Here is a 22,989-nt window from a genome sequence, read left to right as displayed (position 1 = left end):
GTATCTGCTTTATTTGCTGTAAGGCACAAACCCATTTAAATAAAACCACAAACGCATTTAAATAGTGTTTTTAAAGGAATGCTAAACCTGATATTTTTTAACTTCTTGAAATAAACATAGACAGTGCCCAAAGTAGCATGTTCACTATATTTTTTAACTATTGCAAACAAATCAAACAAGCATATAGCTAATAATTTTCGGAGCTAAAATCAGGGTGTGTAGTTTTCTGAAATGTTAAGGTATTAAATGTACAAAATTATATACATAAACTCAACATTTTGTTTTTTAGCAAATAAAATGACTTAACCAAGTGGTAGTTACTACCTAACTACCAGCACTACCATGTAGTTAGTTAACTAAGTACATGGTAGTGCTGGGAAAGGTACTTGGGATTTGTAGTCAACAATACTGCGGAGAAAGAGGCTGGGAATGCTGGGGAGAGACAGTTTGGATTCTGTATTTGTGTGTGTGTGTGTGTGCACGCGCGTGTTGATCAGAGGATCTGTGCTTTATTGATAACCCTTCAGGATTGTTACCGTGAAGTACTTCCGATTTCCCCAGAGACAATTCTGTTCTCACTGTCGCTGCTCTAATCCAGGTTCTTAGGTTCCCATAGCCTCTTAGTTAGGCGCTCTGCTTTGTTCATTGAAGGTTGAATGTGTAGCTTCCGATTTCTGAATAGGTTGATGTTTTCAGTGTTTGGGGTTTTCTACTTCTTAAAACAGTGACTTTTTTCACTACACTCCTGTAGGCAATGCAAAGCTATTAAAATCTAAATTGCTGGGGCTTCCCTGGTGGCGCAGTGGTTGAGAGTCCGCCTGCCGATGCAGGGGACATGGGTTCGTGCCCCGGTCCGGGAAGATCCCACATGCCACGGAGTGGCTGGGCCTGTGAGCCATGGCCGCTGGGCCTGCGCGTCCGGAGCCTGTGTTGTGCAACAGGAGAGGCCACAACAGTGAGAGGCCTGTGTACTGCAAAAAAGAAAAATCTAAATTGCTTGGTAGGTATTTAAGGTCCTCTGTGACTGGTTCTTCTCATGTAGTCTCTCCAGCTCCATTTTCAACTGCATTCCTGCAGGAGACGCACATCACACACACGTCTGTACCCAAAGTTCTCCATTTCGGTTACCCCTCCCCTGGAAAAAAAGCCTAATTGGGCTCTCTAAGCGTAACTTAGATACCACTACACTATGGGACCTTCCCAGGTCTCCCTAGAAGGAACTTATCTCTGTTCCTGTTTCATATTTTTGTTACCATTTTAGTTTGCGTTTTACTCTATGTGGTACAGGGTGCGTTAAACTGTATGTAGTGAATCCGTGATGTTAAGCCAGTATTTTATGCTTAATTTCTTGTAGTTAAGTGGATGATCCTTTGGCGAAATAGCTCACACACACACTGTTGTACTTGGAGGGCCTTGAATCGGTAAAAAGGAGCTGTGCCACATGGTTTTAAAGTTTTTGGTTTTCCTTTCCATCTTTTCTTGGTTTTTAACAACATAGTTTAATATTTCTTTAAGGTATGTTTCAAAGGAATGACTGTTCCCAGCAGCTTTCCCCATGTTTGGCTTTCCAGAGGCAACCACTTGCGCCTCTTCGAGCTGGTTATTTTGCTGTTCACCTCCCCATTTTTAGGTAGTATGTCCAAGTTGACTCGCTGTTTCAATTTTTGGCAGTTACTCATTCACAACAATGAATGGTGATGATTTAGTTATTTCCTCCCCAGCTACCCCCCATACTCTTTCTGTTTATATCTTTTGTTTATATTTTGATATACGCTGTATATCAAAATATCCCTGTGTATATTACGTGAACATTATTCACAGCTGTACGTGGTACTATGGACCACGGTAGCAAACTGCGATTACTTTTTTCACCTGCATAACCTTTTCCCTCCTCTGGAGTTAGTTTTTCTCTCTCTTGTCTTCTCTTTCCCTCTCCACCCCAGAGCTTTCCATACTTACCACTTCACATGCTTTCATGATCTTCTACATCTCCTGAAAAGACAGGCAGATGCATTGGGTAGTTTATGAATTTCATAATTTTGGAAGAAGTCTCTCCTGGAGCCTCCTGACCTGCTCCAGTCTAGACAGACGCCACTAAGTCTACGCACAGCTGTCGCGCCGGGCTCTTCACATGGTCTTTTGGGGGATTCTCTCTACTCTCTACTCTCCATTGAATCTTGTTTCCTTTCTCTTTCTTCTTCACTCACTCCCAGTGTTGCTGTTGAAATCCAAAGTCAAGCGGATTGATTCATTGTACCTTATCTTTTTTCCTCGCTGAGTACTTGATGTGTCTGTTTTCCCCCAGTGTACTGTGCCCTTTCAATCTGAAAACTTATGTCCTGGGAAGTTTTCTGAAATTACCTTTCATGCTCCTCTCTGTTTACTCCTTTTGGATCACTGTTAAATCTATTCAAATCTTGGACCCTCTTATGATCCTTTAATTTTTATATGTTTTCTCTCCTAATTTTTACCTGTCTTTTTTCTACTTTCTTGAAAGATTTCAACTTTACCCTTCATTACAGTTTTGAAATCTTTTGTTTGCTTATTTTTAATTTCCAAAAGCTCCTTTTCTTCTCCCCCCGCCCTGTTTTATTGAGCTATAATTGACATAAAACACTGTTAGTTTAAGGTGTACAGCGTGATGATGTGATATGTGTGTATATTGCATAATGTTTACTACGAAGAGTTCAGTTAACATCCATCACCACACACAGTGACAGACTTTTTCTTGTGACGAGAACTTTTAGGATCTGCTTTCTTAGCAGCTCTCGAACGTACAGCATTGTTGACTGTGGTCCTCGTGACTTATTTATTCTGTTATTGGAAGTTTGTGCTGTTTGACCACCTCACTCATTAATCCCACCCCTTTGTCTTTTCCGAACGTTGTTTCATTTTAGCCATGTTCTTCTTTCATTGATGCAGTATCTTCTGTCTCTCTGGATATGAACGATAAGTTTATTTTGAAATTTCTTTTGTCATTTCTCTCGTCTCTGACTGGCCACCTTGCAGTCTGTCTTGATCTTTGTTTGCCATGTGAGAGGAGCCGCGCCCCTCGGTTCTGTTCCTGTCCGAGGTCCTCCCTGCTGCCCTGGCGCCCAGGAGGAGGGCTGGGGTCCCACTGTCTGGCCCGCGGCGGGTGCGGAAGCTCCCTTCAGCTCAGCATCTCCCTCTGCCCTCGGCCAGGGTAGGTACCCTGCTTCAGAGACCCTCAGTTTTGGCCTCTCCAGAAAGTAAACTGCAGGCCGGCGGGATTTGTCTCTGTGTAGCAATGACTGCGACTTGAGCAGCTCAGAACAGCGCACACATTCAGTACTGTGGTGAGTGTGGGTGTGGAGTTGGGGCACCGCGCTCCTGGGTTCAGGGTCTCTAGAGGCCGCGGTCGAGGGTGCCCGGGGTCCTCTTCCAGCTCACGTGGCCGGGAGAGAGGTCAGCTCCTGCCGCTGTGGCACCAAAGCCACCGCTCCTTCCAGGCCAGCGGGGGAGCCTCAGTCTTAGGGGAGCCGGATGGAGACACGGCCTGACCCGGGCGGTGGTGCCCACCAGCGTGGCCTTACTCTGCGGGGAGGGACGGTGCTGCCCGGCTCGGGAGTGGCCTCACAGCCGGTCTGGGGACGCAGCTGCTGCTTGTGTGCACTTTTACCCGTCCTCACTGTACAGCCTGTCCCTGCCCCGCCCTGCACTTGCACAGGCGCCACAGCGCCTAGTCTTCTGGGGACTTTACGTGGGACAGTGGGCTTGGCTTGATCTTAGCCTCCCGACAGCCGCTGTAGGATTCAGTCTTGGATGCCAAATCTTTGACCACTTGTCTGTTTATTTGCCTTCTTGCTTCCAGACTTCTGTTGGCCCCATCCTTGTAGGTTTTTGCCTTTTTAGGAAACCCCTTTCCGGTTCTGTGGGTGGTGCTTGAAGAAGGAGTAAGTGTTGGTACATGTGTGCAGTCTGCCATCTTGATGCACATGTTCTGAGACAGCCTTTTCCCTCCTCTGGTCCGGCACTTCAATTAGGTTCGGGTTGTTTTTTTTTTCTCTCTTCCATAAAAGAAGGGGAAAATGAGAAATTAAAAGTTTCCCACTTCAGGGGCTTCCCTGGTGGCACAGTAGTTGAGAGTCCGCCTGCCGATGCAGGGGACATGGGTTCGTGCCCTGGTCCGGGAAGATCCCACGTGCCGCGGAGCGGCTAGGCCCGTGAGCCATGGCCGCTGAGCCTGCGCGTCCGGAGCCTGTGCTCCACAACGGGAGAGGCCACAGCAGTGAGAGGCCCGCGTACAGAAAAAACAAAAAAACAAAAAAAATTCCCCACTTCACATTTCATATTTGTTTATTCTTTAATCTTATTTTCCAGTCATGTATGTGGGCTCTTAGCACGCGTTATGTGCCCCTGAGCGAAACTCCTCACCTTGGGCTTGGAGCAATTGCCGCCTCTTCTCTTAATCAGAATTTGTCTTGCCTTTTGGCCTTTTCTGTAAAACTTATCCTGAATAGATAGGCATATCCTTCAGCAATTAGTTCTCTGAGAGTATATCTCATATAAAATTGGAAATCACTAGCTGACATTTTTGGTAGGACCCTTTTCTGTTTGGGGAGAATGCCCTTTGGTATTAAATGATTAGAATCATTTTAGGAGGCAACTGATCCTAACATGAGGAAGCGCATATGTGCGCTACGTGTGTTCATTTACGGGCCAGAGTGTTGACTGGCCAGTGGCCCCTGGTGGAAGTCCTGTGCATCTGCTTACCAGTCCCAGTACTGGATGTGTGAGACTTGGGCAGCCGTGAAATGTCACATGTGAACGCTACACCTGGGCATCTTTAGCAGCTGCTGCAGTACCTGACTCGATGAAAGCTTTTATCTCTACTGCTCAACCAGAAGGTGTGCGTAGCTAGCAGCACAGAGATTTGGCTGTGACATTTCGCAGCGGGAAAGAAACCACACCCTCCCCTCCAAGTCCAGCCTTGTATTTTTGAGATACAGGGCATAGCCTCGCTCATTCAGTCTCTCAGCCCTTTGCAAATATAAACAGCCTTCTTCCCCTTCTGTTCTGGCCAGCTGGGGCCGAGCAAGAAGCCAGTGACTCTCCAAATGCAGTACATAGCTGTGCTCACATCCTGACCCTGTGATTTCCTGGTGGTTCTGAGTTGCAATGGAGACGGAGGGAACAAGGAGGCTGCAGGGGCCCCGGCTTCACAGAGCACTGAGCAGGGGTGGTGGGTGGTGGTGTATCCTCAGGCGGGGGTTGACCTGCCTCTCAGTGCAAGTCAGTTCGGTGATGGCCGGCCCTCCTGGTGCTGTGTGAGCTGGAGTGGAGTGGATCGGAGCTCCGGCGCTGTGTCTGGGACCAAACGAACTTCTCAGCTGCGGAAGTAGGTGTCATGTTCTATACCTGCTTTTTAGCTTTTGTCTTCGCCTGAAGAATTGCATTTATTTCTTTTTGCTCTTTGCAATTTAGGAGCATAACCTTTGGACTGTTATTCAATTGAACTGTTTCTTGTTTCCCAAAACCATCTTTGGTTTTCATTAAGCGGGGGATTCTCATCATTTTTGGAGTTGTCACGTCATCAGCAAAATCCCCTCTCTCCACACTAAGTAGGTACTGTGTGGTGTGTATGTATTTCCAGTTAATTCATTTCTACAAATGAAGTGAATCAATTTTTGCTTTAAGAAATTTTAATAACACCTCTTAGCAGATCACAGGATTTTCTTGTTCCTGTTTAATTCCAGCCTCCATCCAAATGAGAAAGAGAAATAAAATAATAAGGTAGGAGAGGCAGACTAGTAAATGTGATTAAATGAAATTGGTGGTGAGTCTGAAGACAGATAATTTTATCAGAAGCTCCATGGGTGTAGTGGAAAGAATATCAATGTAGGAAAGCCTGGATTGCATTGGCCAGAACTGTGACTTTCTAGCTTTAGGACTTTGTACAGGCACATACATCGCTTAACCTCCTGCATCTGTTTCCCCATCTTTAAAATGGGGATAATGCTACCTTTCCTGATGCAGAAGGTTTGGGTAAAGATTGAAAACGTCAAAGTTTATGAAAGAATTGTGGAAATGATAATGTTTCTCTGCAAATGTTGGGTGTTTTTCTGCTTTTGATTTATGTTGGTTCTTGGAGTGGAATTTTAAATGTGCATATATTAGGTTAGAACAAACCGATACCTAATAAATTCTGGAGAATTGAATTCAAACATTATTTTGCTTATTATACTTGGATAAATTTCTGTCTACTTTATTGAGGAGTACTTTGCATACAGTTAAATCCACCCACTTCAGAGTCTTTCATGTTTTGACTCTTCAGGTAAACTGAGTACTTAGATAGATACTTAGGTAAATTGAACAGATCATCTTAGCTAACAGTTGGTATGTGGTAATGTGTATGCCGAGTGGTCTATCAGATCCCCCTGCCTTGATCTGAAAAGTGTTTGCTTCCTGCTGTTGGTGTGTATGTGAGCTGCTTTGGTTTACACTGCTGGGGGGTTTGTAATCTCTCGCTGAACTAGTCTCTCAGCTCCTGGTTGGGGGCGCGGTGCAGAGGAGAGGCTAGGAGGGAGCCCCTGAGTTGAAGGGAGGAGGGAGGAGGACAGGCTGGCGGCGCCCGTCGGTCTCCAAGCTAAAGGTCAGGGGAAGCCTCTGTCATAGGGCTGTAAGTTGGAGGCAGGAGCGCTCACAGTCATTTCCTGTGAAAGGCTATTTTACATATTCACCCGAAGGTGCAGTAAGTCAGTGGGTCCCTGTGGAAAATGTCCTTGGGCTCTGAAGAGCAGGAGTGAATTCGTCTGAAGTCTCCTCTCCACGACTCTGTTCTAAACCACAGACTTTGAAAACTGGGCCTCAGTAGCCCAGATGGAGGACCCCCATCCCCTAAACCCTTAAAGGTCTCGCTTTCTCCTCAGAAGCCCTGTTTACCCCAGGGTAACCACAGTTAACTTGCCTTCTCTGTTACTAGGTGGGTTAGATTCCATTTCTTCTTCTACCCTTTGTAGAACAGTAACACTGTAATCATGAAAGTTAAAGATGATCGTTTTTAAAAATCCCAGTAATTTAGATCTGTTTAAAGGAGAAAATAAACCCCCCGTCTCTCATCCTGCAGGTGGAATCACTGTTAACAGTTTGGTTGTGTGGTATGTCTTATAAAAAATGAGATTGCTTTACATACTGTTATGGAACCTGCTTTTTCAGTTATGTACATTATGGATTTCTTTAAACCCTGTTCAGGATGCATACTTCATCTCATTTAAGAGCTGTAGAGTGTACCATTATATGCTTTACCACGATTTATTTAACCTATCTTCTAGTGATAATTCAGCTTGTTCCAAATTTTTTTTTATCATACATAAGGTTCTTATGAATATCCTAATACTATAGCCATGTGCACGTGTCCAGTTATTTCCTTAGGTTAAGTTCTGAGAAGCAGAATCTCTGTGTCAAAGGGTGTACTGGATTTATATTTGAATATCTTATACCTAATCACAGTCTAAAAGAGCTGCTAATTTACTGTCCCACAAACAGTGGAAGTGAGCGCCTGTTTCCTCATACAGTTAACACAGAAGGTTTTCAGTGTTTTAAATTTTTGCCAGTCCTTAAAGGTAAAATGTGTCTCATGTTTAATTTGCATTTCTTTGAGCCTAAGCAAGATTGACAGTTTGTTTATTGGCCATATGGGTTTCTTTTGAGAAATGCCTGTGTACTTTCATCCATTGCTGTTAGTATGTTCAACGTTTTCCCAAAGTCAGGATATTAACCCTCGATCACGTACCCCAGCCTTTGATAAACTGTTGATGACATCTTTCTCTTAAGGGTCTTCGGTTTTTGTGTAGTCACATATGTTCATCTTTCCCTGTGTGTGTGTGTAACTTCTTTGGTGTCTCAGCTTTGGTTCCCGCCGAAGGAGACTCTTGAGATGAGAATTCGAGCACAAGTCGTTTTTGTAGTGTAAGGAACAAAGGTAGAGGTGGGGAGTGAGACGGAAGGACGAACGCCTACTTGCCAGCACTCCGCCGATGGCTGAGGCTGCTCTTGAGAAGTGTTCAGTAGTTTATTCCTGCCTTACGAGAACATCGCAAACTAAACCCTGTGAAACAGCTACCAGCATGTGTAGCTGCAGCTCGCAGGCGTCTGCAGGCTTCCTGACGGCTGTCGGCCGGGCTGCGGAGGCTCGGGCCTGAGGGCTGGGACGCCGAGCCTGCCCAGGCCTCCCGCGCTTGCTGCGCTTTGTCCACAGCGTCCCCAGTGTTCAGGTGCCCGGTAGTTCAGGTTTTCCTAGGTGCACAGAGAGAGTGCCAGACAGCTGCGGCGGAGGGGGGTCTCACCACCGAAAGAAAGGACCCAGCCTGGGGAGTCTCGCTGTGCCACTTAGCTGTCACTCTGACCGGCCCTATTCAGAGGGAGGGGAATTGGACTCCGCCGCTGGGAGCGGTGTCAGAGGATGGGGGGATTGTGTTGTACAAGTGCCACAGGTTGTTACTTAGCTGCACTTCCTGCCTGCTGGCCCCGACCGAGCAGCTTTTAGGCACCAAGTCGCAGACGGGCAGCTGGGAGTGGACCGGAGCCGGAACGGCGAGGCAGGAGGCTGTGCGTGAGATGCTGGCGGCCTCTGTGCAGGGCGGCAGGTTGAGAGGTCCCCAGCCCCAATAGCAGACTCCTCGCTCACATTGCTTTCTAGTTCCTGTTGAAAGCTCTTCGGGTGTTTTCTGTTTTGTTTTGTTTTTTAAATATCTGATGGGAGTAAGAGTCAAACACTTATTTTAGTGGTTAGCCAATTGTGCTAATATTATTTTAAAATAATCTACCCAACAGTTCTCAAACTTTTTAAAAAGTTTCAGGACCCCGTTACGTTCTTAAAAAATTATTACGAACAGCAACAAAGCTCTTGTTTATGTGGTTAATAATTATGGATTTTTACTGCATTCAAAATTATAGCTGAAACATTAAAAATATTAATAGTTCATTTAAAAATCATAAAAGACAGGTTCACATATAACTCTATTTTCCAAATCTAAAAAAACCTAGAAGAGTGACAGTGTTTTATATATTTGCAAATTGCTTTAATGTCTGACTTGAGAAAACAGCTGGATTACCCTATCTGCTTCTGCATTCAGACTGTCCCCATATCACCCCTCGTGTAGTCTCAGGAAAACTTCACGGTGCAAATGGGAGAGATAGAGAGGGAAAAAAGGCCAATCGTGTTAGAATTAGGAAAGTAGTCGTGCCCTGTGGGCCTGTTGAAGGGGTCTTGGGGAAACTGCCGATCTAGTCATTTTGCCTGATGATGTCAACGCCAGCTTGAGCTGAAGGCGTTTTACCCTCCAAACCCACCTGGGTTCTGTGCTGAGGGAAGAGGTAGGGCCTGGACCTAGGATGGGGAACACCTGCTTGGGGTGTTGTACTCAAAGTCCCGGAAAAAGGGTGCAGGTTGAGGATGGAGACCCAGCGGCCAGATTGCTAGAAGTAGGAGACCGCGGGGGAGTCTGCTCCAAGCTGATGGGCCAGTGCAGGAATGTGGTCTGAGATCCCCTCATACGTTGATTAACCATGTCACCTCCAAAGTGGAACACTTTAAAGGACAGTAAAAATTTAAAATTATTATTAAATAAAAGCTGTATCAGACAATAAAATAATTACATAATTCACACCACGTAATAAGCGACCCCCCAAAATCCCCTGCAGCAGGGTAGTTCAGGCAGGTCTGTCTCTGGCGGATGGTGAGCCTCGTTGCGTGAGCACTTCCACTTAATGCCACTGCCCACGTTTCCCACTGTGAGGCCGTCCCCTGCTTGCCCACCTGCAGTCGGAGGTGGCCAGCAGCTGCAGAGTGGAGCCTGCACAGAAGGTGATGAGTGTGAGTGGATAGGAAACCTTTATGAGAGAGCTCTGTAGCCAAAGATGTGTTCCAGAATCTTTTCTTGGAATTGAGTGGAACCTGGTAAGTTCTTTGTTGAGAATTTTGGTGTCCTTTAAATAGCTCTTCCTTGTGGCACTATTGCTTTTGAGCATCAGGGCTAAGGTGTGGAGGGTACAGGTGTTAACAAGTGTGCCTTATCCCCCCAGAAGTCTAAATGAGAGGCTCTCTTTCCCCCCAACTGCCTCTCATTTACCCACAATACAGTCACCATCCCGACAGGTGAGCTGGTTGTGCTTAGTAGACCCTGTGGACTGATGAGTGTAAGAGCCAGACTAATAACTGATTTCTGTTTACAGTTGCCCCTTGAACAACGCAGTGGTTGGGGGGTCCCAAGTATAACGTTCGACTCCCCCCAGAACTCAACTACTAATAGCCTGCTGGTGACTGGGAAGCCTTACCAATAACATCGACGTCGATCAACACATATTTTGTATGTTGTATGTGTATATACATTTATTTTATGCCTTCGTGACATACCTAATTTGTCCTTAATTTTTTCGATATTTCTAGGCTATGCAGTTCGGCTGCGAGTTTTTTCAAATTGTCGCAAATCCCCCCAGATTTTTTAATATATTGATTGAAAAAAATACACACATAAGTGGACCCTCACAGTTAAAGCTCGTGTTGTTCAGGGGTGAGCAGTACTCAGCAGTTTTACATCAGTATATGCTGATGTAAGCACTGCACCTGAAAACTCAGGACTCAGCCACGTGACTCTAAGGCTTCTTTTAGTGGCGATAGAGGAGTAAGAGCCTTAGAACTTGACCTGCTCTGACCATTTCTCTTACCTCTCTGGGGAAAAACACCAAATTAGAATTGTTCTAAGTCAGGCTTGTGTGGCTCCTGCAGAAAAGAGCTCTAGGCTGGTGCACTTGAATCCTGAATAGCACCTGTTTAACGTGGTAGAGGAACATGGCTTGTGAGGCACGGGGCGTGCTGATCTTTCAATTCTCTGCACTCTTTCCTGTGTCGTTCTCCCCGCCTCCCCAGTCTGATGTTCTAGTCCCTTGACTTGGGACTAGTTTATCATTTCACTTGCTCGCTACCTACCCCGCACTCTATACCCAATAGTTCAGAAGTTAAAGCACGATTCTTGGCTCAGTTAACTAAAAACTCTCATTACTCAGCCGTCCCTCGTTGGGAGTAAGGAACCCCTGAGGGCCATGGTTTTTTAGGTCTGCAATTCTTTCACTATCCCTAAGGGGGTGTCTTTCAAATATCTTGAAACTAGTTTTAACTAATTTTCTTTTAAAAATTGTGTCTTTATGTGCATCTGATTTTTTTTCAATATTGGAATGTGAATTTACAGAAGGCCCTGTGGCTTTTTTCTAAAGCAGTTGTGTAAGTTAAAACTATAATTGAACGGCTAGCTGGGCAGGATTGAGCTTTCGTGGTGTTTTGATATTTCACCTAATTTGGAAACGTTGTCATATAACCCTAGACAGTGGTACGTATTTTGACCAGCTAATTAAACACTGTTAATCACTATCAGGCCTACAGACCTGTAGTCTGTGTGGGAAATGACTAATCTCTAGAGACTTACCATCTGACATAAGAGAGGTCGTGCACCCACATAGCTGTGGCGGTCTGTAAATCACCCACAGACAAATCTGTTCTCGTGAGAACAGGACTTCGGGGGGCCTTGTGGGAAGGCTTCCTGGGGGACGTGGATCGTGTTGTTTTCGATCCTGAGCTTGAGTTCGTTTCCCTCCCATACGTAGGAAAATGTACCCCCTATTTGGACCCACTCTCTTCCAGAGTAACTGCCTAGACACACAGGATACCACTGATGTGAGTTCTTACCACGTGGGCACCAGCTTTTCTGGGGAGTACTTTAGGTTGGCCCTTGGCCTAGAAGTTCTTTATGAGGGACAGTAGCCAGAACGGTGTGTGCGACGCAGCCCTGCCTTGTGCTCGTGTGAGGAGGCCTCTCAGAGCTACCAGGAAGGATGCACAGGGGAGTGCCCCAGTTCTTCACAGCGCTGCCCAGGCCGCGTCACTAGCCTGCTGATCGCTTGAGTGAGATCTGCTGATCTTTCACGTTCCTTCTGCCACTCGCTTCTAGGTTACGTGGTTACTGTTTTACGAAGATATGCCCAGGACAACACAGTTTTTGGTTTTGTTTTTATAAAATTCCTCTGGGTGTGTTAAGCAGATCTCACGGAGAAGGCGGCTTTCATTCCCTAGAGCATCTGTCTGTTGAGAGGTGGTTGTGGGAGATGAGGATTCCCTCTGGTAAACTGATAAAATAGATTCATGCTATTTTATCGTATTCTTCTTGAATTTCTCAGGAAAAGGAGAGTAAATTAAGAATGGATTTTGAGTAGTATGCTTTGTGGTAGGGAGCGTAGATGTGATTGTGGATCTCTTCCTATAAGCATTTTCTGAGTTCTGTGTGTACGGTATTGATTTTACAGTCTTAACAGAGCAAGGCATCACCAGGGTTAATACTTGTTTCTTACTGCAGAGAATTACAGACAGACAAGGAGAGAGCTAGATAATACAGATAAATGGTCATCTGAGTCTAGAAGATTGGAAAGGAGAGCTGCTGTCCATTGCCACTTAGTTTCTCCATAGCTGGCTTCTCAAGCTTTAATGCGGTTAGGCATCATTTGGAGTCTTTGTTAAAATGCAAATTCTGATGCCTTAGGTCTGGGGTGGAGTCTGCATTTCTAACAAACACCCAGGGGATGCTGGTGTTGCTTTATTCAGGGACCACATTTTGAGTAGCAAGGGTCTGTAGAACACTAGAACACGTGCAAATCTAACGTTTTTGGTTTTGTTTTGTTTTGGCCGAGCTGCGCCTGCCTTTGCCTTTGGGGATCTCAGTTCCCCCGACCAGGGATGGAACCTGGGCCACGGCAATGAAAGCGCCGAATCCTAACCACCAGGGAAGTCCCGCAAACCTAACTTATAATAATGACAGCCGTATATGTTGAATGTTTTTTCTGTACCGGGCACTGAGCAGTGGGACAGAGACCAGAGGGTGGGCGCTGGAGTCTGGCAGTAGGGGTTCGAGCTGAAGCTCTTCTCTTTCCTGTCTGATTTTGGGCACATTTTCTCTAAGGCAGGACTCTCAGCCTTGGCGCTGTTGACCTTTTGGCCAAGAGAATTCTCTATTGCGGCGGCTCTCCAGGGCATCGTAGTATGTTGAGCAGCACCTAGCATGTACCCACAAGGTGCCAGTAGCGCCCCCCGCGCCCCGTCCTGTTGGGACATCCAAAACTGCCTCGGAGGCAGCATCACCCCCCCGCCGTGGGGAACCACTGCTCTAAGGCTGCTGTTGAAATGGGGCAATTGGGGGATTTTGTGACGTGCGTGATGCACTTTACATAAGCAACTAGTTTTGCTTTATCATGTCGCTCCTACAGAGAAGAGGAGGAAAGACACATGGACTAGCCAGTCCACAGTCTCTGCCGCATCCCGTTTCCTGGGGACTATCGTTGGGTACTCCAAGTGCCAGTTCTTTATTTTCATGAAACGTTACTCATTGTACTGCGGGACAATAGCAGGGATTCCTTGGGATGTTTAGGTGGGAAGAACCGAGCTGCTAACCAGCTGGTCCTGAGCCCCTCCCCTTTCTCGGGGCGCGCCGGCACACGCTCCCGGCCTGCTGCTGCAGTCCACACGCTCGCGTGCGGCGTGTTTCTTATCTTTCTGTCTCCGGACCTCTCATCCCTCACTTTTTTCTGGGGTGTGAGACTAGATAACTAAGTCGTCTTTCAGGATTATGCCTAAAAGAACATCTGAGTTAGGGTTTTCTATGTTTGTAAGCAAGGGTCATCTCTCCCAATAACAATTAAAAAATTGATCAGGTAGAAATACCATTTCTTAAAATCGATTATAATTTTTGCCTTGCTTTCAGGATATTCTTTATAAGAAATCGGTGATACCTTTTGAAAACTGAAGTGCAACTTTGGTTTCTAACGGTTGAAATGGAAGCTAAGTCTTTAATAAACTAATACTGAGGATGGGAATGGGGGAGGATGGAGAAAAGCATGATTTTAAGACAAAACACAACGAAGCTTAAACGTTGGCTTGTGCAGTTTTCTTGGAGAAGTCGGTCCAGAGGGCACATTTAGATGCCAGTAGTTAGACTGCTCTAATGACAGTTTTTAAGAGTTGGTTTTATTAATTTCTTTGGATGATACCTTAAATGACTTGTTAATTACTTTTTATACTGTTCAGATTCTATTTAGGACCATATGTGCTAAGCGTTAGTTACACCCGTCAGCAGCTCTGTGCTTCCTGTAGCTCCCCAGAGAGTATCTGGGAGACAGGAGAGCTGCAGCGTTTAGCGGCCCTTCCCAGCGCTCACTGCCGGGAGGCCCTCGAAGGTGGGAGGCCTGGACCCACGGTGAGTGCCTGCCAGCCGGCGGGCTTCATACGACTCCCGCTCCCACTGTTGATGGGTCCGTAGGGCATCAGAAACCACTACAGAAATAAGAAAATACTGTGTCAAAAGTAGAAGTTACTATCATTTTTCTTAAAATGTTTACTGCGGCTGTATTTATTTTGACCAGAAGGGAAAAAACAGAATTAAGGGCACAGTTCTTTCTTTTTGCCTTGTATAAGAGTTCTGTGTGTTACACTTTTTTTTTTCCCCTTGGCTGTTCCGCGACCAAGGATTGAACCCCGACCCTCGGCAGTGAAAGCGCGGAGTCCTAACCTCTGGACCGCCAGGGAATTCTTTTGAAAAATGTTTGTGTTGCAGATAAACGTTATGTCCCTGTTTAACAGAATCTGGAAGGCAAAGGCATGGGCTCGTTTTCCCTTCTCAGTCTCAGCTGCCTGCAGAGATTCCAGTCACAGTTGGGTTTCACTGTCTCCAAACAGGGATGTGTATTTTTTGTTGTTGTTCCCATCTTTCCCTTAATGCCTTAAATTCAGTCCCCACATCTCCCAATTCAGAAGTTTCCATCCCTTCTAATCACTTAGACTGATTAGAATACTTCAACTGGTATTTAAAATTGGAGTTACGTTTCTCGTTGTGAAACCAGAAGTATCTTCTGTTACAGGGAGGGGGTTGGAAGGCAGGGGGAGGCATGTGCTGACCTGAGGGGTCCAGCCGGTCACTTTATGGAGGAAGGGGTGGGGTGCTTGGACACACTCCCCCCGGAACAGCCTCATGTAGCTTCTCCCTGACAGTGGCCTTCTGAGAGCCAGGGACTTGTGCCCTCGCCCCCTCCCGTGCCCCCCGCCCCCTGCCATGGGTCTGTCTACTCACCTTCTGGACAAGTAGAGCCCAACTTTTCCAGTGAGAATTGGAAGGAAGAAAAAAAAAGCAAAAGTTTTGCAGGCCCCATATCATAATTTTTGTTTTATTCTGTGATTAAGAAAATGCATAAGACAAAAAGCTACGTGGATTCATCCAATAACAGCCTCTGAATAGCTGAAGCTTTTATTCAGGCAGCGTTGCTTGGTCTTTTCAGTGGGTTCTCAGACCCCTCACGGTAACTTCCAAGCCTCCTGGTTGAGGACCCACAGGTTAGGGATCTGTGCTGTGGAATCTCTTGCAGAGCTTTAGCATTTCAACTACATTGGGTATTACTTCACTCATGACTTTTCTTACTATAACCCACCTTCATTCTCCACTTTTTTGAAGCTTATGTTGTGTACTTGATTCTTGAACTCTTTCTCCATACTTTTTTCTGAACTTTCCGGAAGGTTCACAGCCGAACTGAAAGCTGATTACAGACAAGTAGCGATCCTGATTTGGATTTCTAGCTGTATCACAGGTGACAAGCGTGAAATGTTAAAGCTCGCGTTCTCAGCCTGTCGTCCTACTCCCAGTAACCTGTACAAGGGGGTCCCAAAAGCAGACCACCTGCTCAGAGGTCCCCAGAGGAGCTTTTTAAACATGTAGATTCTCGGGTTTAAGCTCAGGAGGCCTGGGCTTAAAGGTCAGGAATCTGTAATTTTTAAAGTTCCATAGATTATTTTGATGATGAAATTTCTGTACAGTCATAAAATCTGCTTGTAGTGGCATGTTGTTAGACCTTTGTTCTTCTTTTATCGTTTTTTCTGTACTAAGGGGCCGGCGGAATTGGGCCTCTGCGAACATGTCCCCGCCAGGGTTGGACTGACTTTACTGTTACTTTTTTCTGGGTCTCTCAGCGTCACCAGGCTGACGGGGAAAACAGCATGGCTGCTGATGCGCTAGTGTTCTGGGTGGCCTAGCTTCTGCTCTTGGCCTTGGTTCCTGTCTGTAAGAAGAGGGGTACACAGTAAACGATAGCCTCTTGCCTTTAAGTCTTAGATGCCGTGAGTTCTTATCTAGTTGGATAAGAGAGAATAGTTTGTCTTTTTATCCGCAGCCTCTGTGTCAGTGTCATCTTCATCTGCTCAGTCCACTTTTCAGTTAACTCCAGTCTGGTAATCAGGTATCATAGCTGCATCAGCCATGGCTTGTGGACTTTCTGTTCAAGTACATATGCTGGATGCAGACATATAAGCAGGTCAGCAAACTTCAGATGGCCAAGGACCAGTTCTCATCTCAGGCTGTGAAGCAGCAGCAATCAGAGTTGCATCCTTTCACTTGGAGGGGTTACTGCATGTTTTTAGAGGGAGAGGGTGGGTTAAGAGCGCTCCCTACCTTGCACCTTCTGAGAACTGTGGTCAGATGTCATGCAGAATCGGAAGTCGGGGAGTCGTCTTTTTTTTTTAAACTCGAAGATTGGTGTCTGCATATACGTGTGACTTAATATTAGAGACAGTGTTAATTAAACGAGCTCTCTTCCCATATCTGTCCAGTGTAAAACAGGTTTTTAATAGTTGTTGGGAATACCCATCAATCACAAGGATATATTCAGGGACCATAGTATTTGAGCCAGTGGGAATAATCAGATAACTGGAAACGGAGGTGACAGCTGCCATTTAATGGGAGATTACTGTGGGCCTGTTGTTCTGCAGAGATAGTCATGCCCCCCCCCCCCATATTATCAGTATTTTAGTTCTCAGAACATTCCTGTGAGGTGGGTGCTCTAAGCTGAGTAACTTGCTCGGGGTCACACAGCCAGCAAGTGCTCAGTGAGTGTCTGAACGATTTCTACCTCTTGACCAGTTTGGGCCCTAACCCTCCCCATTGGCCCCTATCCTTTGTCTGTATCTTCTCCCTCCTTTTTTGCCACAGCATGTTTTCCCCCCGAACCTGTTTTCTTCGGGTTCTCTTTTACAAGCTCATTCCCCTAACCTATGTTGCTGTTGTTTCTCCCACTCCAAATTTCAGGTTGAAAGAAAAAAATCTCTGGTGGGTTTGAGGAAAGTATAGGGCCACAGGTAGGTTTTCTCTTTATCTTTTTTTTTGCCCCTCTCCCTTCCTGTTCATCTCCTCTTTCTCTTAGAAGGACTTGAACCCCATCTCTAACCAGTTAGCAGCGGGCATGTTGAAGGCAAGCAGTTCTTGTCTTGTGCGTTAGGGAACCTTAGCATCTAGCATCTCTGTCGGGCATGGGCCGTCCGTGAGTGTGTGGGGAGTGGATCCAGTTCACACCATACGTTAGTTGAAAAGAGCCTTGCTTGCTCTGTAGAAATTATGCTGTGTATCCACTGGGATCTACAAGCCTCTCCAAGCGAAGACCTTTTGTTGTTTGGCCAAAACACACTGCTGTCCTCGAAGCGGCTGTTAATAGTTAGGCTTGAGCGTCTCAAGTGAAGCCGTGTCAGCGAAGCCATCCACGCAGTTACCCGTTACCCTGCGCTGTGGGCAGGTCTGTCTGCATCGGCACCGAGACCCTCGCCCAGACTTGCGTCTTCTCTCTCGGTAGCGGAGCTTTACGCTTACTTGTGTGGACAGATGTGTTAGCTAGCCCTCGGAGGTCTTGCTTGTATTTTTGTTTATTACTATGCTTGACTACAGAGCACTCTGTGAGCCGACACAGTGCTGTGGCTACGCGTGAAAAGCGCTGATCTCACGGGTGAGGGTAGCTTAACGTGTAGAGAGAGAACCTGATTGTGGAATCTAATGTGTGCAGAAGTGAAAACTGAATGACTGGTAACTGGATCCTTTGTCCCCCTCCTGCCCCACCCAGCATGGTTTCTGCTGTAAAGAGAACTGCAATCTATTGGACTCCTTTTAGGGTAAGATTATGGAGAAACAAGGACAAGGAGGAAGAGCCCCAGGCAGAGGGTCAGAAAGGAAGCTTTGGTGCTTAAAATGGTCCTCAAAGATGATGTAGCCGTGAGCAAAACTTTGTCACTAATTTAATGAGTTCTGGTGTGCTGAGAGGCGTTTCTCTTTTTGTAAAGTATCGTTTACGTTTACATTTTCTTATGATGTATCAAGGAGAGGATTTGAGAAGTGAGGGGTTTATTGCTGCTTCACAGTTAAGCGGGCATAGACTGGTTTCAGCGTCCTTTTTTACCATATACTTGACCTAGGGCTTGTTGGAGGCCTGCATCAGAGGCCTGTCTGAAAAATACCTGTGTTTTGTGGAGAGAATCCACACACCAAACAAAAAGGAAGGAGAGGCGACCTTTCCCCCTTTGGGGACACACTGTAAACGTGGGGATGCCCCGCCATCTACTCACCTTCTGGTGTATTATTTCACAGCGCTGGTCCCAAAGGCGATAACATCTATGAATGGAGATCAACCATCCTAGGGCCTCCAGGGTCCGTGTATGAGGGTGGTGTATTCTTCCTTGATATCACTTTCACACCAGAATATCCCTTCAAGCCTCCAAAGGTAAGAAACTCCCCCTGATTTATGCTAAAATTTACATACTCCCATGAAAGGTTATTCAGGCTTTTAAAACTGAGTTGTTAATCGCAAAGAAATAGATTTCTGTTATATCTTGACAAATCTCTAAGTACACTTGAACATACACAAAACACTTCTTTGGGTTGACTTTGCCTCTTTTGGCAAAGACCATTTCTAAGAGTACGTGCTTTGTTTTGATGGGGCTTAAAATCCTGCTAATATTTATAGTAACACAGTCAGCAGCCTATAAATAATCCTCTATTTCCCACTCAACAGAAAAAGTTTCTGAACAGATAAAAGTGGTGTCAGAATATCCACGCACTAAAGCAGTTAGAGAATCTCCTACCAGACAAGCCTTGGATTCCGCTCCTTGTCATCTTCTGGTCTTGTTCAGATCCTGCCCCAAGCTTGCGCTTTCTCGTCTAGGATGGGCAGGGGTAGCTCAGTCACTGTCTCCTGTAACACTCAACACTGTGATTCTCATTCGCCCAGTCGGAAGGAAAACCTCTTCTCGGGGATGGGGTGGACTGCTAGGGAAAGAGGTACAATTGCAGCCCAAGAGGTGACCGCAAGTCTGTCACTTTAAAAAAAAAAAAAAAAAGTGGTAAAGTGATAGGGTTTTTTCACTTTTGAATGAGTCAGTGTATTTCACAAATAAAAAGTAGGAGACCAGACAAAGTAACCCAGGTTCGTGGGGCTGTTGATTCGTCTGCTGCTGTGGTCCTTACCCACTTGTAGCTCCTTACCTGTGGAGATTCTGTTTAAGTGAATTCTCTGATTTAGGTAGGCACGATGATCTTGCAAGATCTGATATATAAAGGTCAGAAAAAGCAGAAACAAACCTCATCTTCCAACATATTTTTCAGCCTTTTAGGTGTGTGATCATTGTTTGCTAAGCACTTTGTCTTTATGTACCCACTGTGTTTGTTTGAATTAGATTCTAAAGCTTGCTTTGAGGCCATGTAGTACTACCAGCTAACACAAGAGGTCAGCAAACAATTAGCTGTTCAAACTTGGAAACGTTTGGAAAATACTTAATACATTAAAACTGCTAAAGATGAATTCAAGAACTATACAGGGAACTATATCCGATCTCCTGGGATAAACCATAATGGAAAAGACTATTAAAAAAAGAACGTGGGGCTTCCCTGGTGGCGCCAGTGGTTGAGAGTCCGCCCGCCGATGCAGAGGGCACAGGTTCATGCCCCGGTCCGGGAAGATCCCACATGCCGCGGAGCAGCTGGGCCCATGAGCCACGGCCGCTGAGCCTGCGTGTCCGGAGCCTGTGCTCCGCAACCGGAGAGGCCACAACAGTGAGAGGCCCGCGTACCGCAAAAAAAAAACAACATGTATAACTGAGTCACTTTGCTGTGCAGAGATTAGCACAGCATTGTAAATCAAGTATACTTCAATTTAAAAAAAAATACTGAGGTTACCTTGCTTTTTGTTGATGGATATTACTTTTTAAATGAAATTGAAAATCCCTGAGATTGTATCAGTGAACACTTTCTAATCTCAATTTCATGAAATAGTCTCTTACCCTATCTCTTATCAGCAGCCTTAGTTAAACTGTTTTAAAAACAGTTCACTTTTTAAAAAGACCAAATGTCTCTTTCTTTAAAAGTTTTTAATTAGGACCATTTAATTGAAGAGGCAATTTAGTAAAAAGTTTGTTTGCTGTTCAGATTTCATTTAACACTGTCTTGTTTTTTAGGTTACATTTCGGACAAGAATCTATCACTGTAATATTAACAGTCAAGGAGTTATTTGCTTGGACATATTGAAAGATAACTGGAGTCCAGCACTAACCATTTCTAAAGTCCTTCTTTCTATCTGCTCACTTCTTACAGACTGTAATCCTGGTAAGGTTAATAATTCTTTACCTTGTTTTATTCCTCCTCACCTGGAAAATGGTTATTTTCCACGTAAACTAAGATTTTCTAAAGATAAAGTTCAGATTTTATTTTTGAATGGGCTTTCAAGGGACAAAAACTCATTGCTTTTCAAAGCAAGTTCTTATCAAGAGTTCAATCTACTAGGTGAAAAATGCAGCGGACTTCACCATTACTTGACGTGTTCTAGCAACAAGGTGTTATAAATTGAAGACTTACAAAGATTGCCTTAGGTTTTTGCATCTTCATTCTCTGCCCTTTACCTTTTTTCCCTTTTTGCGTGTTTCCCATGCAGAAACGGCACGCACACTTGGGAATGTTGTCACCCACCCTCTGCCTGCGGGTCTGCTCAGCACCTGCCCACAACTGCTTACTGACGTGGCGTTGTTTCTCTGCTGCACACTTAGTGATTACCAGACTGTGGTTTCGTCTGGGCCTTAATTTCCTCTTATTAAAGACTTTTTTTCTAGATAAAGAAATATAAATTTAATTACTAAAGATTTTATTTAGGTTTCAGAGGAACACTGTACTTAATCGGAAGTACAGGTTCTGACCTGGCAGCTTTGGGTCTTTGCGGGTCAACAGAGTAGAGAGGTAAATAGCGTTCGCCTGCAGTAGCCCTGAGGCCTTCACAGCGCTCAGTGTCACAGGTGGTGCCATCGAGCAGGTGGTCCTGTGGGCACAGCTGGGTGTTGTTCACTGCAGCCTAGGGCCTTGCGCGTCCCGTGCCCCGACGCGCAGGAGCAACACCCTTCCCGTGGGGGTGGTGGTCGGGGGAGAGACGGAATGAACTAAGGAGGCGGGGCCAGACCACTCTGTCTGGATCAGGATCCCCCTGCATCCATGCTGTTTTTTAAAGGCCAGGAGGAAAAGTATCCCAAACGGTGGAGTGGTTTGATCACAGCTACTCTGTCCATTTCCTTGCAAGCTGTCACTAGCTTATTTGCTGAAACTTAACAATGTTCCTTTCCCTTCTTCGAAGTAACGTACATTCTTTTCTTCCAGCCGACCCCTTGGTGGGAAGTATTGCCACTCAGTATATGACCAACAGAGCAGAACATGACAGAATGGCCAGACAGTGGACCAAGAGATACGCTACATAAACTGGGTTGTCACAATTCTCTACATTCTTTGTCTGTCACAGAGAGAGCTGCTTATGATTTTGAAGGGGTGGGGGAGGGTGGGCGTTGGTGAAGAGTAGGGTATTTCTATAACAGATATTATTCAGTCTTATTTCCTAAGATTTTGTTGTAACTTAAGGTATCTTGCTACAGTAGACAGAATTGGTAATAGCAACTTTTAAAACCGTCATTAGTTCTGCAGTATGAGCTGAAATGCAGTACAGAGAAGAATAGACGTTTGGGTTCAGTTGCTTGTAGTCTGTAAATCTGAAACAGCTTAATTTGTACAGGTTACACACCTGGCCATTTATGTAAAGTCCTTCCAAGACTACAGTCTTTTGTTTTAAAAAATTGGAATTTGTTTTCCCTTCTTGGAGGGGAACAGTGATATTTAACAGCTTTTAGAGACTGTCATCTCATATATACAATGGAACATGGCTATAAGACACCATATAGGAAATATGAGTAGTTATGTACTTTATTTTATATGCCAGTCTACTTTCTTGTGAAAAGACAGAGGTTGAATCAGGACTTGTGAAAACCTGTAGTAAAATACCTTAAGCTGTTAACTGTAAGGCGTGGAATAGGAGTTGCTCAGTGGATTGGTTCTATGTTGTGGACTGCCTAAGTCTGCATTTGTTACTGTGCTAATAAACAATATTAAAACCACCGCCTAACGCTGCTGTATTCATTTACTTCCTTTTGCCTTTTTTGTAGTTTCTTTCTTCTTGATAGATCTTTGCTACTCAAACAGCCTAGAAGGTAATGCAGACTGTGCGCGCTGGTGTTGTCTACCCAGCACGTGTGTTAGGATTGGTACGTTACTTGGATTTATCCAACAGCCTTGCAAGATAGGTGCCTTAGGGAAGGTTAGATAATCTAACTCATGATCTTCCAAAGGCAGAGTTCCGCTGTATCTTCGTCAAAGCATTTTCCAACTTGGAAGCGCTGTGGTGGTAAGTGCGTGCGTGAAAAGTGGGCTCTCATGGAGAAACACCCCTGCCACAGTGGAGGGAGCCTGGTGGGACCTAGGTGCACACACCTGCTCCAGAGAAGCTCGTCCAGGGCCCAGGGCGGAGGTACCTGCACTCTCATGACGCATTTAAAAAGAACGCGGTCACTCTGTGTACTAACGGATCTAAGCTGCATTCAGCAGACGAGCAAACTGCAGGATCTATTATATTATTTTTAAAAAACTGTAAAAGTATTTATCCATCTATGTAAAAAAAGAAAGAAAAAACAACAAAAAAAAGCTAGAAGCCCAACACCGGGAGAAAAGGCAGGAAATGACCTGACCATATCTGAGTGACAATTGTTTTACCCAAAGAAACATGATGAGAAATGTTAAATAATTCTAAATCGGCTAGTGCGGCCGCCAC

The 22,989-nt window shown here is 45.3% G+C and overlaps 1 protein-coding gene across 3 annotated transcripts in view; it reads left to right on the top strand.

Annotated features, from left to right (window-relative positions):
- The window catches only part of LOC137224625 (ubiquitin-conjugating enzyme E2 E1), a 74,905-nt gene extending 52,626 nt beyond the window's left edge, over window positions 1–22,279 (top strand). For all 3 annotated transcript variants that reach the window (XM_067737359.1, XM_067737357.1, XM_067737358.1), the window contains 3 exons: window positions 18,450–18,582; window positions 20,312–20,459; window positions 21,495–22,279. In XM_067737359.1, the coding sequence (XP_067593460.1) occupies window positions 18,450–18,582; window positions 20,312–20,459; window positions 21,495–21,592 (379 nt within the window). In that variant the 3' untranslated portion in view covers window positions 21,593–22,279. The remainder of the gene's footprint in view (window positions 1–18,449; window positions 18,583–20,311; window positions 20,460–21,494) is intronic.
- Window positions 22,280–22,989: the final 710 nt, after the last annotated feature.

Source organism: Pseudorca crassidens, chromosome 5 (genome assembly GCF_039906515.1).
Source record: "Pseudorca crassidens isolate mPseCra1 chromosome 5, mPseCra1.hap1, whole genome shotgun sequence".
Taxonomy (NCBI): domain Eukaryota; kingdom Metazoa; phylum Chordata; class Mammalia; order Artiodactyla; family Delphinidae; genus Pseudorca; species Pseudorca crassidens.
The sequence above is the reverse complement of the archived record's forward strand: the minus strand, read 5'-3'. Positions and strand labels throughout refer to the sequence as shown.